General features: G+C 45.4%; 1 protein-coding gene across 1 annotated transcript in view; it reads right to left on the reverse strand.

Annotated features, from left to right (window-relative positions):
* Positions 1 to 15,347, reverse strand: part of CBLB (Cbl proto-oncogene B) — a 242,320-nt gene that overhangs the window by 66,224 nt on the left and 160,749 nt on the right. The window contains exons 9-10 of the mRNA XM_069757756.1: positions 3,444 to 3,644; positions 1,564 to 1,749 (exon numbers count right to left, since the gene is read on the reverse strand). Coding sequence (XP_069613857.1) covers positions 1,564 to 1,749; positions 3,444 to 3,644 — 387 coding nt within the window. The remainder of the gene's footprint in view (positions 1 to 1,563; positions 1,750 to 3,443; positions 3,645 to 15,347) is intronic.

Raw genomic sequence — 15,347 nt, forward strand, 5'->3', positions numbered from 1 at the left:
AACACGGCCGAGTGCTATCTGATGTTGTATCGGCCCAATGTTATTCTATGGGGCAGCTCAGATCCGCGATTATTTTCTCAAGCAGATTTTGCATGAAGAAACAAGTGTAGCATGTGGTGATTGGCAACGAGTTTCAGCTCACTCACACCAAGTCTATTGGTGCGAATGAAACATCAGACTGCACTCTGTCGCCTTCCGAGTGCAGTCCGATATACGCAGAGACAAGCAATAAAAGAAATGGAGAAATTACTTTCTCCATCTCCTCCGCACCTATGCTGCGATTCTTTGATGAGAGGGGATCGGAGCACAAAGCCCTGACACTCGGCTACCGCTTGTAGCAGAGTTGGAGCTGAGTGTCATTGGCATACCGCTACGGATGTTATACGCTTGTGTGATTCCAGCCATAAAAGAAGGTAGAGCTCATTCGGTGCTCCGACCATGCACAAGCTGCAGAGCATTTTATTAATCAATTGATGGGAATATTTGGATCAGATCCCCATCAATCAGTGACACATATTTGGTACTTTTTAAAGGCGATCTGTGACTAGGTGTCACAATGGTACACATTTTTATATATCACTTACACTGGATGAGACTAGTTCACATACTTTGAAAATCCAAATCCAAATGGCTGTGTAATGTTTATACTAAATCTCTGTCCACTTTTCCTGATTGGCAGTTCCTCAATGTACCTCTACACTGCTGCTGTGTACAAGCTGCCACTGCAAGTCAGGATAGGTGGGTGGAGATCCTGCATTTACTTACCAGCGCTTTCAGTCTTTAGCTGGACCCATTAATTAGAATTACACAGTCATTCTGACATAGATTTTTAAATTTAGTAGGCCAGCATCACCAGGTTTAAGAAATCTATGTAAAAGGAATCTTGTTTTTGCTATGTAATTTGGTGGCAGCCTAATGAAGAGGCTGAGTGCCTGCTGGCAGTGACATGTCACTTACTAGGCTGTTTGCTGTTTCAATAAAATCAAGTGTTTTATCAGCAGAAAATTATCACTGGAGGACTAGGTGTCTCGTGCCTTCCAGTCAAGTGCTCAGAGTGAAACCACCACCACTGATTGGCAGCTTTCTGTCAATATACAGAGTACACTGAAAGCTGCCAATCAGTGGTGTTAACGATGTTATACAGGGCCCAGCAATGTGAGCACTGCTATATCTGTAATAATAAATGCTGCATCCAGCACACTAAGTGATACATTGCTGGAATCGGGGTCTCTGTTCCTACATCATGCTGCGGTTTGTTGAGGTACAATTATCCTGATGAAAGATTCTCTTTAATTAGTTCCGAAATTTGTATTGTGAAATTTGGTGACAGATTCTCTTGGGACATATTTAACCTAAATATGTAAAAACAACCAATAAATAATGTTTTTCACAATCTTGTAGAAGGTTTAATATAACAAAGATACACTTAACCACTCAAGTTGGAGCATTATATGATACCTATTGAAATAACATGAGCCGTTGACACGATTATCCCCAATTTATATTGTAACTAATGAGTGGCTTCAATGACCACGTATGTTCCTCACCCTGTGTGAAGTTTACCTTTGGTGACCCAGTAGGACTGGCACAAGGGGAGCGAGCTACTCCTTTATGAATAAGATCCAGTCGAGGAGGAACTGGTGGTAGGTTGAGGTGAGGGATTTGTAGAGGATCAGGGGGAGTTTTTTTCCTTTGGGAAAGGGGAGACGAACCTGGAGACGTCACCGGTGAATTCTGTCTTTCATTCATCTACAATAAAATACAAACAAACACTAACCAAGTGTTATGAAGCATGTCTGAAGGGTTCTATGGGATTCACGGATTTCAGATTTGTATGGTAGTACACAGAGGTGGGCTAGTAATTAGAATAGCCTAGGGTATGTGAACACATCAGGATTTTTTAGCAGAAATTTCTATTGTTTGTAGCTGTATCCAATACTTATCAGTATGTCACCTTGCCTTATTAAGCTTCACCATATTGCGAATCTCCACAAGATAAATGTCACCAGTACAATGTATTGGACGTGGTGATTGCTCGCGGTTCAATGAAGACATGCGGAATCACCTGCAATCAAAAGTCGGCTGCGCTTTGGATGGAGCGGACACGTGCTACTTATTACTGAAAGTCTGCACATACCCTAAGAGGGTGAGAATGATGGTAGTGTTCCCCTGAGGTGGTTGTCTAAGGACACGATACCTAGAAGAGCCTAAGGCCGGGTTTACATTAGCGTATGTGTGCACAGCGTATGCCTGCGTATAGATCCGCTTGTGTCATGCGTACATATGTTTAACATTGCGTTCACAGGGACATGCGTTTGCATCAGTTCGCATGCGTCATTTCGCGGTGTCCGGCAAATGTTGCATTTTTGGAGGCATCAAATATGCACAGGTATACGCATGCGGATGAGTGCGTATAAACAACGCATTACTGTCTATGGGAATGCATTGGTAGGCAAGGACATGCGTACGCATGCGTTCAATGCGCTTGCGCACTTCGAACTGCGCATGTCCAGGAACCGATTGAGACACGCCCTCCTGGAAATATCGAACGCATGCGCATAAACAACGCAAACGCAGGCAAAAATGCATACAAATGCATGCACAGGCAGCGTTTTTGTTGGCGTCATACATAAGCTGATGCGTATAAAAAACCCAGCGTTACAATGCATCTGCATCTGTTTTGGTATGCGTTTGCGTATGAAGATGAGACGCTGCGCACATACTGCATACGCAAATGTGTACTTTTGCGGCCCATGGCCGGAGGAAAAATTCTTCAAGATAGCAATTCTCTTAGTGGAGATATCACGATACCTGTGCTGCGCTTGTGGGAATGATATATAATTAAGGTTTTTATTCAGACCAATGCTTTTCGGCACCAGACTAGAGCCTTTTCTTAGAATTTAACAGTCATTCTGACAGATTTTCAAATAAAATGGTAAAAGTCCAGATAAAAAAAAAAACACTACCGTAATAACAATTTTTTTTTTACCTTGAAAAATGTGCCAGTCCGATACCGAAATGCGTTGGGGTGAATAAAAACCTTAATGTATCGAGGCTTCGTCATTTCCGCAAGCTCAGCCCAGGTAAAGTGACATCTCAGAGGGGTGATAGTGAGTGAAGTTGCATATTATGCATAGAAGGATGGAGCATGTGACAATTACACTAAAAAATAAGCAACGGTGTGTTTTACAACTGCATTATTGGAGCGGGGAAAATAATTAAAAAAAATACTAATGAAACATCTGGCTGCTATAGCAGATTACAGAGGGCACAAAAAATGGCATATGTGACTATCCCCTTAGGTAGCACTACTAAATGGTACAGCACAAGAAATCTGCCTGTTCCCTGTGGAATATCAGATGTGCCGCCAGCTTGGTACCACGGTGTACTGGGAGGTAAATGTGCATGTTTAGCTATGGTTTAATGCATTATAATGACATTACCTTTCTCACACAGGCAAGCCGGTTCATTATTAAGCAATCTTCCCGCTCATCATCATCGTCAAAGTCCAGCATGGGCATACATAAAATATCTAAATTACTAATACTCCTGCTCTCATCTCTTGGATCAAAAGGATCAACTATAATTGGTTCTGTACCCTTAATTTCACAACGGCAGAAAGGACATCCCTGTCCATCAGATTCCTGCAAGAAAAAAAAAAGAAATCAAAAGTCTGAACATGTTGCATATATTTATATGACCGGCTTCGCAAAAAATCAATTGCACTGCATATGTAAAAAAATAAAAGGTACACGGACTCAAGGTGTTTGTGCACATTTTACTAATGCTTTCATCAATGCCGGTACCATGAATAATTTCTAAGCACACAGGCATTTTTCTTAAGTGTGGAGCACTAACATAATGGATATAAGGGTCAGTGAGGTCCCATGTCACAGAGAGAACGCCGGCTGATAAAAGATTTCATGCGGCACGCGGATTTTTTCCTAGAATGTGCATACATTTACCATTCTATTTTCATACAGTGCAATGCATGGCCACATTGATAAGCAATAAACCATAAACTGGATCTGCTTTATGAAGATCCTAAGTACATAAAGGCACCTTGAAGATAAACGTCGAATATTAAATACATGAGCAAATGTGGGCCTTACTGTTCTGTATTTAGCTCAAAAGCTTTAAGAATCCCGGCAAATAAATCAAATTTATTTACTGTGCTCCACTCACCCAGCGGAGGTTATAAGAGTGTACGTTTCACCCACTTCAAGGTGGTTTGGATTTTATATACTGTATAGATAGCACAATCATATATTACGATATGTTGCAAAATATGAACAGCATACTGCATATTTTTTTACAATTGAAGTCAATAGGCAACAAATGCTATTGCATGTGTGTATTTTATATATATATATATATATATATATATATATATATATATACATATATATATATATATATATACATATATATATATATATATATACACACTAGCTGAAGAGCCCGGCGTTGCCTGGGCATAGAAAATATCTGTGGTTAGTTATAGCACCTCACTTTTCTTATTTTCCCATCACGCCTCTCATTTTCTCCCTCACACCTCTCATTTTCCCCCTTACCCCTCTCATTCCCCCTAACACTTGTCATTACGACCTCACATCTGTCATTTTCTGATCACTCCACTATTTTCCCTCACTCCTCTCATTTTGCACTCACACCTTTTCATTTTCACCTCACACCTCATTTTCCCCTCAGTATATACATGTTTGTCATCTTCCTTATATATAGTATACACCTGTATGTCATCTCCTGTATATAGTATATACCTGTATGTCATCTCCCCTGTATATAGTATATACCTGTATGTCATCTCCCCTGTAAATAGTATATACCTGCTGTATGTCATCTCCTCCTGTATATTGTATATACCTATGTGTCATCTCCTCCTGTATATAGTATATACCTGTATGTCATCTCTTCTGTATATAGTATATACCTGTATGTTATCTCCTCATATATATAGTATATACCTGTATGTTATCTCCTGTATATAGTATATACCTGTATGTCATCTCCCCTGTATATAGTATATACCTGCTGTATGTCATCTCCTTGTCTCCATGTCAATCCCTTCATACCATGCACTGTCCTCCCTCCCCCACAGCATCTAGTTCACTCTCTGACTTTGAACCAGTTACAGAAGAAGTAATCAGGCTCCTTGCATCTTCTCGCCCGACCACTTGCACCAGTGACCCCATTCCATCACATCTCATCCAGTCCCTTTCCCCGGCTGTCACATCTCACCTAACAAAAATATTCAACCTTTCTCTCACTTCCGGTATTTTTCCCTGCTCATTTAAGCATGCCACCATACATCTATTACATAAAAAAAACATCCCTCGATCAAAACTGTGCCGCTAATTATAGACCTGTCTCTAATCTTCCCTTCATCTCTAAACTCATCGAGCGCCTGGTCCACTCCCGTCTTACCTGCTATCTCTCAGATAACTCTCTTCCCGACCCTCTTCAATCTAGTTTCCGCTCTTTACACTATCCTGAAACTGCCCTCACTAAAGTCTCTAATGACCTACTAACAGCTAAATCTAATGGTCACTACTTCATGCTAATTCTCTTGGATCTCTCCGCAGCATTCGACACTGTGGATCATCAGCTCCTCCTCACTATGCTGCGCTCCATCGGCCTCCAGGACACTGTTCTCTCCTGGTTCTCCTCCTATCTCTCTGACCAATCCTTCACTGTATTTTTTTCTGGTTCCTCCTCCTCTCACCTTCCCCTTACTGTAGGGGTTCCTCAAGGATCAGTCCTAGGCCCTCTCCTCTTCTCTTTGTATACTGCCCCTATTGGACAAACAATCAGTAGATTTGGTTTCAAGTACCATCTCTATGCTGACGACACCCAATTATACACCCCTTCTCCTGTTATCACGCCGACCTTTTTAGAAAACACCAGTGATTGTCTTACCACTGTCTCTTACATCATGTCCTCCCTCTATCTGAAACTGAACCTGTCAAAAACTGAACTCCTCGTGTTTTCTCCCTCTACTAACCTACCTTTGCCTGACATTGCCATCTCCGTGTGTGGTTCCACCATTACTCCAAAGCAACATGCCCGCTGCCTTGGGGGTCATACTTAATTCCGAGCTTTCATTCACCCCCCACATCCGATCACTGGCTCGCTCTTCTTATCTGCATCTCAAAAACATTTCTAGAATTCGCCCTTTTCTTACTTTCGACTCTGCAAAAACTCTTACTGTTTCACTTATTCATTCTCTTCTGGACTATTGTAACTCTCTACTAATCGGCCTCCCTCTTACCAAACTCTCCCCGCTCCAATCTGTCCTGAATGCTGCTACCATGATCGTATTTCTCACCAACCATTACACCGATGCCTCTACCTTGTGCCAGTCATTACACTGGCTACCCATCCACTCCAGAATCCAGTACAAAACTACTACCCTCATCAACAAAGCACTCCATGGCTCAGCATCACCCTACATCTCCTCTCTGGTCTTAGTCTACCACCCTACGCGTGCCCTCCGCTCCGCTAATGACCTCAGGTTAGCATCCTCAATAATCAGAACCTCCCACTCCCGTCTCCAAGACTTTACACGTGCTGTGCCGATTCTTTGGACTGCACTACCCAGGTTAACACGATTAATCCGAATTGTCAAACCAATCTAATCAGTTTTTATGAAGAGGTAAGCTATAGGCTGGACCACGGTGAGTCATTGGACGTGGTATATCTCGATTTTTCCAAAGCGTTTGATACCGTGCCACACAAGAGGTTGGTACACAAAATGAGAATGCTTGGTCTGGGGGAAAATGTGTGTAAATGGGTTAGTAACTGGCTTAGTGATAGAAAGCAGAGGGTGGTTATAAATGGTATAGTCTCTAACTGGGTCGCTGTGACCAGTGGGGTACCGCAGGGGTCAGTATTGGGACCTGTTCTCTTCAACAAATTCATTAATGATCTGGTAGAAGGTTTACACAGTAAAATATCGATATTTGCAGATGATACAAAACTATGTAAAGCAGTTAATACAAGAGAAGATAGTATTCTGCTACAGATGGATCTGGATAAGTTGGAAACTTGGGCTGAAAGGTGGCAGATGAGGTTTAACATTGATAAATGTAAGGTTATACACATGGGAAGAAGGAATCAATGTCACCATTACACACTGAATGGGAAACCACTGGGTAAATCTGACAGGGAGAAGGACTTGGGGATCCTAGTTAATGATAAACTTACCTGGAGCAGCCAGTGCCAGGCAGCAGCTGCCAAGGCAAACAGGATCATGGGGTGCATTAAAAGAGGTCTGGATACACATGATGAGAGCATTATACTGCCTCTGTACAAATCCCTAGTTAGACCGCACATGGAGTACTGTGTCCAGTTTTGGGCACCGGTGCTCAGGAAGGATATAATGGAACTAGAGAGAGTACAAAGGAGGGCAACAAAATTAATAAAGGGGATGGGAGAACTACAATACCCAGATAGATTAGCGAAATTAGGATTATTTATTCTAGAAAAAAGACGACTGAGGGGCGATCTAATAACCATGTATAAGTATATAAGGGGACAATACAAATATCTCGCTGAGGATCTGTTTATACCAAGGAAGGTGACGGGCACAAGGGGGCATTCTTTGCGTCTGGAGGAGAGAAGGTTTTTCCACCAACATAGAAGAGGATTCTTTACTGTTAGGGCAGTGAGAATCTGGAATTGCTTGCCTGAGGAGGTGGTGATGGCGAACTCAGTCGAGGGGTTCAAGAGAGGCCTGGATGTCTTCCTGGAGCAGAACAATATTGTATCATACAATTATTAGGTTCTGTAGAAGGACGTAGATCTGGGTATTTATTTATTATGATGGAATATAGGCTGAACTGGATGGACAAATGTCTTTTTTCGGCCTTACTAACTATGTTACTATGTTACTATGTATGTTAATCCCCAATACCCACAGTTTTAAGCGTACCCTTAAAACGCATTTGTTCAGATTGGCCTACCGCCTCAACACATTAACTTAACTATCCCTGTGTGGCCCATTCAAAAAAAAAACTTAAACCATAATCAGGTTCCTCGCATCATGTTCTCATACACTTCATACAGTTAATAGCCCTCTGTGTCTATACTGCTACATAGTTAGGCTGTTAACTGGTTCATGCAGCTTTACATGAACACCCGAGCCTTACACTATGGCTGGTCCGAATAACTAAAGCAATTGTTACTATCCACCTCTCGTGTCTCCCTTTTCCTCATAGTTTGTAAGCTTGCGAGCAGGGCCCTCATTCCTCTTGGTATCTATTAAGATATTAAGGAATATAAGAGGTAGCTAATACTTCTTGATATTTTAGGCTATTGATATTGTTTTCCACCTTGCATATGTTTCACACACCCCCATACTGAATGCAACCCCAGACCATGATCTTTCCACCACCAAATTTAACTGTGTTCTGGGTGTATTTTGGATCCATATGGGCTCCAATAGGTCTCCTGCACTATTTGCGGCTGATGTATATAGTATATATCTGTGTGTCATCTCCTCCTTTATATAGTATACTAGATGGTGGCCCGATTCTAACGCATCGGGTAAACTAGAATATGCATGTCCACGTAGTATATTGCCCAGTCACGTAGTATATTGCCCAGTCATGTAGCATAATGCTCCATGCAGTTATGGCCCCATAGATGCCACATATAATGCTCCATGCAGTTATGGCCCCATAGATGTCCCATATAATGCTCCATGCAGTTCATTATGGCCCCATAGATGCCCCATATAATGCTCCATGCAGGTATGGCCCCATAGATGTCCCATATAATGCTCCATGCAGTTATAGCCCCATAGATGTCCCATATAATACTCCATTCAGTTCATTATGGCCCCATAGATGTCCCATATAATGCTCCATGCAGTTATTGCCCCATAGATGTCCCATATAATGCTCCATGCAGTTATGGCCCCATAGATGCCCAATATAATGATCCATGCAGTTATGGCCCCATATAATGCTCCATGCAGTTATGGCCCTATAGATGCCCCATATAATGCTCCATGCCATTATGGCCCCATAGACGCTCCATACAATGCTCCATACAGTTCTTTATGGCCCCATAGACGCTCCATACAGCATTGTGCCACATATAATGCTGCTGCTGCTGCAATAAAAAAAAAAAAAAATCACATACTCACCTCTCGTCGCTGCTCCTCAGCGTCCCGTCTCTCCGCACTGACTGTTCAGGCAGAGGGCGGCGCGCACACTAATACGTCATCGCGCCCTCTGACCTGAACAGTCACTGCAAGAGGACGGGAAGACGGAGCGGCGCCCGGAACGCGGACAGGTGAATATGAAATACTCACCTGCTCCTGACGCTGTCCCTGTCTGTTCCATGGTACCGCAGCTTCTTCGCGCCTGCGCGAGAAGGACCTGCCATGACGTCACAGTCACATGACCGTGACGTCATGGCAGGTCCTTCTCGCGCAGGCGGGCAGGGCCTGTGATGACGTCGCGGTCACATGACCGTGACGTCATGGAAGGTCCTTGTCGCATACCATCCTTAGCACAGGAACGTCGCGAAGAGCGGGAAAGGCGCCGGAGGGCGAGTATATGATGATTTTTTATTATTTTTAACATTAGATCTTTTTACTATTGACGCTGCATAGGCAGCATCAATATTAAAAACTTGGTCACACAGGGTTAATAGCGGCGGTAACTGAGTTAGTTACCCGCGGCATAACGCAGTCCGTTAATGCCAGCATTAACCCTATGTGAGCGGTGACCGGAGGGGAGTATGCGGACGCCGGGCACTGACTGCTGGGAGGAAGGAGCGGCCATTTTCTTCCGGACTGTGCCCGTCGCTGATTGGTCGTGGCTGTTTTGCCACGACCAATCAGCGACTTGGATTTCCATGACTGACAGAGGCCGCGACCAATGAATATCTGTGAGAGACAGAAGGACAGACAGATGGAAGTGACCCTTAGACAATTATATATATATATATATATATACCTGTGTGTCATCTCCTCCTGTATATAGTATATACCTGTGTGTCATCTCCCCTGTATATAGTATGTACCTGTAGGTCATCTCCTCCTGTATATAGTATATACCTGTGTGTCATCTCCTCTGTATATAGTATGTACCTGTATGTCATCTCCTCTGTATATAGTATATACCTGTGTGTCATCTCCCCTGTATATAGTGTATATACCTGTGTGTCATCTCCCCTGTATATAGTATGTACCTGTAGGTCATCTCCTCCTGTATATAGTATATACCTATATGTCATCTCCCCTGTATATAGTATATACCTGTGTGTCATCTCCCCTGTATATAGTGTATATACCTGTGTGTCATCTTCGCTGTATATAGTATATATATGTGTCATCTCCCCTGTATATAGTATGTACCTGTATGCCATCTTCTGTATATAGTATATACCTGTATGTCATCTCCCCTGTATATAGTATATACGTGTGTCATCTCCCCTGTATATAGTATATACCTGTGTGTCATCTCCCCTGTATATAGTATATATCTGTGTCATCTTCCCTGTATATAGTATGTGCCTGTATGTCATCTCCTCCTGTATATAGTATATACCTGTGTGTCATCTCTCCTGTATATAGTATATACCGGTGTGTCATCTCCCCTGTATATAGTATATACCTGTGTGTCATCTCCCCTGTATATACCTGTGTGTCATCTCTCCTGTATATAGTATATATCTGTGTGTCATCTGCCCTGTATATAGTATACTAGCTATTGAACCCGTTCTACGCCCGGTTGGCGAGCATTTATATTGGTATATGGTCTCCATCCTGGTATGTGCTGCTCCATCCTGCGTCCCCATCCTGTCATGTGCTGCTCCATCCTGCGTCCCCATCCTGTCATGTGCGGCTCCATCCTGCGCCCCCATTCTGTCATGTGCTGCTCCATCCTGCATCCCCATCCTGTCATGTGCTGCTCCATCTTGCATCCCCATCCTGTCATGTGCTGTTCCCATCTTGCGCCCCCGTTCTGTCATGTGCTGCTCCCATCCTGCGCCCCCCGTTCTGTCATGTGCTGCTCCCATCCTGCGCCTCCATTCTGTCATTTGCTGCTCCCATCCTGTCATGTGCTGCTCCCATCCTGCGCCCCCGTTCTGTCATGTGCTGCTCCCATCCTGCGCCCCCGTTCTGTCATGTGCTGCTCCCATCCTGCTCCCGTTTTGTCATGTGCTGCTCCCATCCTGCGCCTGTTCTGTCATGTGCTGCTGCCATCCTGCGCCCGTTCTGTCATGTGCTGCTCCCATCCTGCGCCCGTTCTGTCATGTGCTGCTGCCATCCTGCGCCCGTTCTGTCATGTGCTGCTGCCATCCTGCGCCCGTTCTGTCATGTGCTGCTCCCATCCTGCGCCCGTTCTGTCATGTGCTGCTGCCATCCTGCGCCCGTTCTGTCATGTGCTGCTGCCATCCTGCGCCCGTTCTGTCATGTGCTGCTCCCATCCTGCGCCCGTTCTGTCATGTGCTGCTGCCATCCTGCGCCCGTTCTGTCATGTGCTGCTCCCATCCTGCGCCCGTTCTGTCATGTGCTGCTGCCATCCTGCGCCCGTTCTGTCATGTGCTGCTCCCATCCTGCGCCCGTTCTGTCATGTGCTGCTGCCATCCTGCGCCCGTTCTGTCATGTGCTGCTCCCATCCTGCGCCCGTTCTGTCATGTGCTGCTCCCATCCTGCGCCCGTTCTGTCATGTGCTGCTGCCATCCTGCGCCCGTTCTGTCATGTGCTGCTCCCATCCTGCGCCCGTTCTGTCATGTGCTGCTGCCATCCTGCGCCCGTTCTGTCATGTGCTGCTGCCATCCTGCGCCCGTTCTGTCATGTGCTGCTCCCATCCTGCGCCCGTTCTGTCATGTGCTGCTGCCATCCTGCGCCCGTTCTGTCATGTGCTGCTCCCATCCTGCGCCCGTTCTGTCATGTGCTGCTGCCATCCTGCGCCCGTTCTGTCATGTGCTGCTCCCATCCTGCGCCCGTTCTGTCATGTGCTGCTGCCATCCTGCGCCCGTTCTGTCATGTGCTGCTCCCATCCTGCGCCCGTTCTGTCATGTGCTGCTGCCATCCTGCGCCCGTTCTGTCATGTGCTGCTGCCATCCTGCGCCACCATTGTATTATATGCCCTCCATAAGACGCCCCAGTGTGTATGCCCCCGTATGCTGCTGCCATATAAAAAAAAAAAATACCATACTCACCTATCGTCCGGCTCCACTGCAGGTGTGTCTTCAAGAAAATGGCGCCGGAAAGCGCGGACTGCACAGGCGCCGATTCCGGCAGCAGGAATCGGCGCCTGCGTAGTCCGCGCTTTCCGGCGCCATTTTCTTGAAGACACATCTGCAGTGGAGCCGGAGTGTGTCTTCAAGAAAATGGCGCCGGAAAGCGCGGACTGCGCAGGCGCCGATTCCGGCACCAGGAGGAGCAAGACAATGGCGCCGGAAATGCCGTAAGTAAAAACTTACTGTGCCATGAGGCTGTGGCACTTCATGCCACAGCAATTTGTTACTTACGGAATTTCCGGCGCCATTGTCTTGCTCCTCCTGGTGCCGGAATCGGCGCCTGCGCAGTCCGCGCTTTCCGGCGCCATTTTCTTGAAGACACACTGCTGTGTGTCTTCAAGAAAATGGCGCCGGAACGCGCGGACTGCGCAGGCGCCGATTCCGGCACCAGGGGGAGCAAGACAATGGCGCCGGAAATGCCATAAGTAAAAACTTACTGTGCCGACAGACATACGGCGCCCCCGTGCTCCCGACCCCCTGCTCTCGGCGGCATCTATAATAGACGGCGCCCCCGTGCTCCCAACCCCCTGCTCTTGGCGGCATTTTCTATAATGTAACGCTAGGAGCGTCGCGCCTGCGCAGTCTATTAAGGCTTCGGACAGAGTGACGCTCCCAGCGTTATATTATAGATATCTGTATGTCATCTCCTCCTGTATTAGACTGCGTTCACACGTTATTTGGTCAGTATTTTTACCTCAGTATTTGTAAGCTACATTGGCAGCCTGATAAATTCCCAGCCAACAGGAAGCCCTCCCCCCTGGCAGTATATATTAGCTCACACATACACATAATAGACAGGTCATGTGACTGACAGCTGCTGTATTTCCTATATGGTACATTTGTTGCTCTTGTAGTTTGTCTGCTTATTACGGTAATCAGATTTTCATTTTTTAAGGATAATACCAGACTTGTGTGTGTTTTAGGGCGAGTTTCATGTGTCAAGTTGTGTGTGTTGAGTTGCGTGTGGCGACATGCATGTAGCGACTTTTGAGAGATGAGTTTTGTGTGGTGACACACGTGTAGCATCTTTTGAGTATGTGCAAGTTTTGTGTGAGGCAACTTTTGCATGTGTTGCAACTTTTGTGCATGTGGCAAATTTTCCGCTTGTGCAAGTTTTGCATGTGGTAAGTTTTCCATGAGGTGAGTTTTGCACGTGTGGCGAGTTTTGCGTGAGCCTAGTTTTGCATGTGGCGAGCTTTGAGCGGCGACTTTTGTGTTTCGACTTTTATGTGGCGAGGTTGGTGTATGTGTGGTGAAATGTGTGCTGAGGGTGGTATATGTGTTCAAGCACGTGGTAGTGTGTGGCGCCTTTTGTGTGTGTGTTCATATCCCTGTGTGTGGTGAGTATCCCATGTCGGGGCCCCACCTTAGCAACTGTACGGTATATACTCTTTGGCGCCATCGCTCTCATTCTTTAAGTCCCCCTTGTTCACATCTGGCAGCTGTCAATTTGCCTCCAACACGTTTCCTTTCACTTTTTCCTCATTATGTAGATAGGGGCAAAATTGTTTGGTGAATTAGAATGCGCGGGGTTAAAATTTTGCCTCACAACATAGCCTATGACGCTCTCGGGGTCCAGACGTGCGACTGTGCAAAATTTTATGGCCGTCGCTGCGACGGTGCAAATGCCAATCCTGGACATACACACATACATATACACACACAGCTATAGATAGATAGATATCTACCTACTATATTATTGTCTAAGGGTCACTTCCGTCTTTCTGTCTGTCTGTCTGTCCTTCTGTCACGGATATTCATTGGTCGCGGCCTCTGTCTGTCATGGAACGCAAGTCGCTGATTGGTCGTGGCAAAACGCCCAGAACCATTGCCACGACCAATCAGCAAAGGCCACAGTCCTGCGGCAATATGGCCGCTGTTTCCTCCCCGCAGTCAGTGCCCGCTCCATACTATCCTCCAGTCATCCAGTCAGCCCTCACACAGGGTTAATGCCAGCGTTACCGGAGCGCAGTGTAACGCACTCAGGTTACGCAGCTATTAACCCTGTGTGACCAACTCTTTACTATTGATGCTGCGTATGCCCAAGGGAACAGCAGCTAAAGAAACCCTCCTGGGTGAGTATATATCAGGATTATGAGCAGGATCACGGGAGCTCCAGCCAGACACGTCCTCTCCACTCGACTACATAGCCACGCCCCCCTTTCTACTTTCATTTGTATACACTCCACACTCCTTCTACAGTAAAGAAAATTCCCATATTGTAATATCTCTGGCATTTATCTTGCGAACAGAGCCGCTTTGTGCACATTAAGGCCAGTTCTTATTAGGCTAGGTTCACACTGCGTTAGTGCAGTCCGTTCAACACATACGTTAAACGGACTGCGCTGACGCAAGTGCCGACTTTGCACAGCGCTAGCGCAGATGGAGCATCTGCTAGCTCCATCTGCGCTAGCAGTGACGGACTCGGAAAAGCTGCAGCCCGCGTCTCGGTTCCGTCACGCAATGTTGGACGCATCAATAGCACACGCCCATTGTGGGCGTGCGCTAGCGATGCGCCCGACATTGCATTTAATGGCGCCGTTAACGGACTACGTTACACCACGTTATGCCGCGGTGTAACGTAGTCCGTTTAACGTAGACACTGAACGCAATGTGAACCTAGCCTTATAGTTTCAGGTCCCATTGGTGGGATTCACATATCCTATACATTTATGGCATAACCTATGGATATGTTATGAATATAAGAGATGGGACCTTTAAGTTCATTTTAGCATTATTGTATTAACACTCAATGGCCATTCTGAAAATTAGGATTAGAGACAGAACGATCCAACGTTTCCTAGTGCTTTCTATGTTTTTTTTTGGGGGGGGGAGAGGCAAAGATTATATTTGTTTAATGTATGTTTTAATGTAAGAAAAGTTAATTTCTGTAAGTTCCTTTTCACGCACATGTGGTCAAAATTGTTGGTACCCCGCGTTTAATGACAGAAAAACCCACAATGGTCACAGAAATAACTTGAATCTGACAAAAGTAACAATGACTAAAAAATCTATGATAGTGAACAATGAAAGTCAGACATTGCTTTTCAACCATGATTCCACAG

The sequence above is a fragment of the Ranitomeya imitator genome, chromosome 3 (assembly GCF_032444005.1).
Source record: "Ranitomeya imitator isolate aRanImi1 chromosome 3, aRanImi1.pri, whole genome shotgun sequence".
Classification (NCBI taxonomy): Eukaryota; Metazoa; Chordata; class Amphibia; order Anura; family Dendrobatidae; genus Ranitomeya; species Ranitomeya imitator.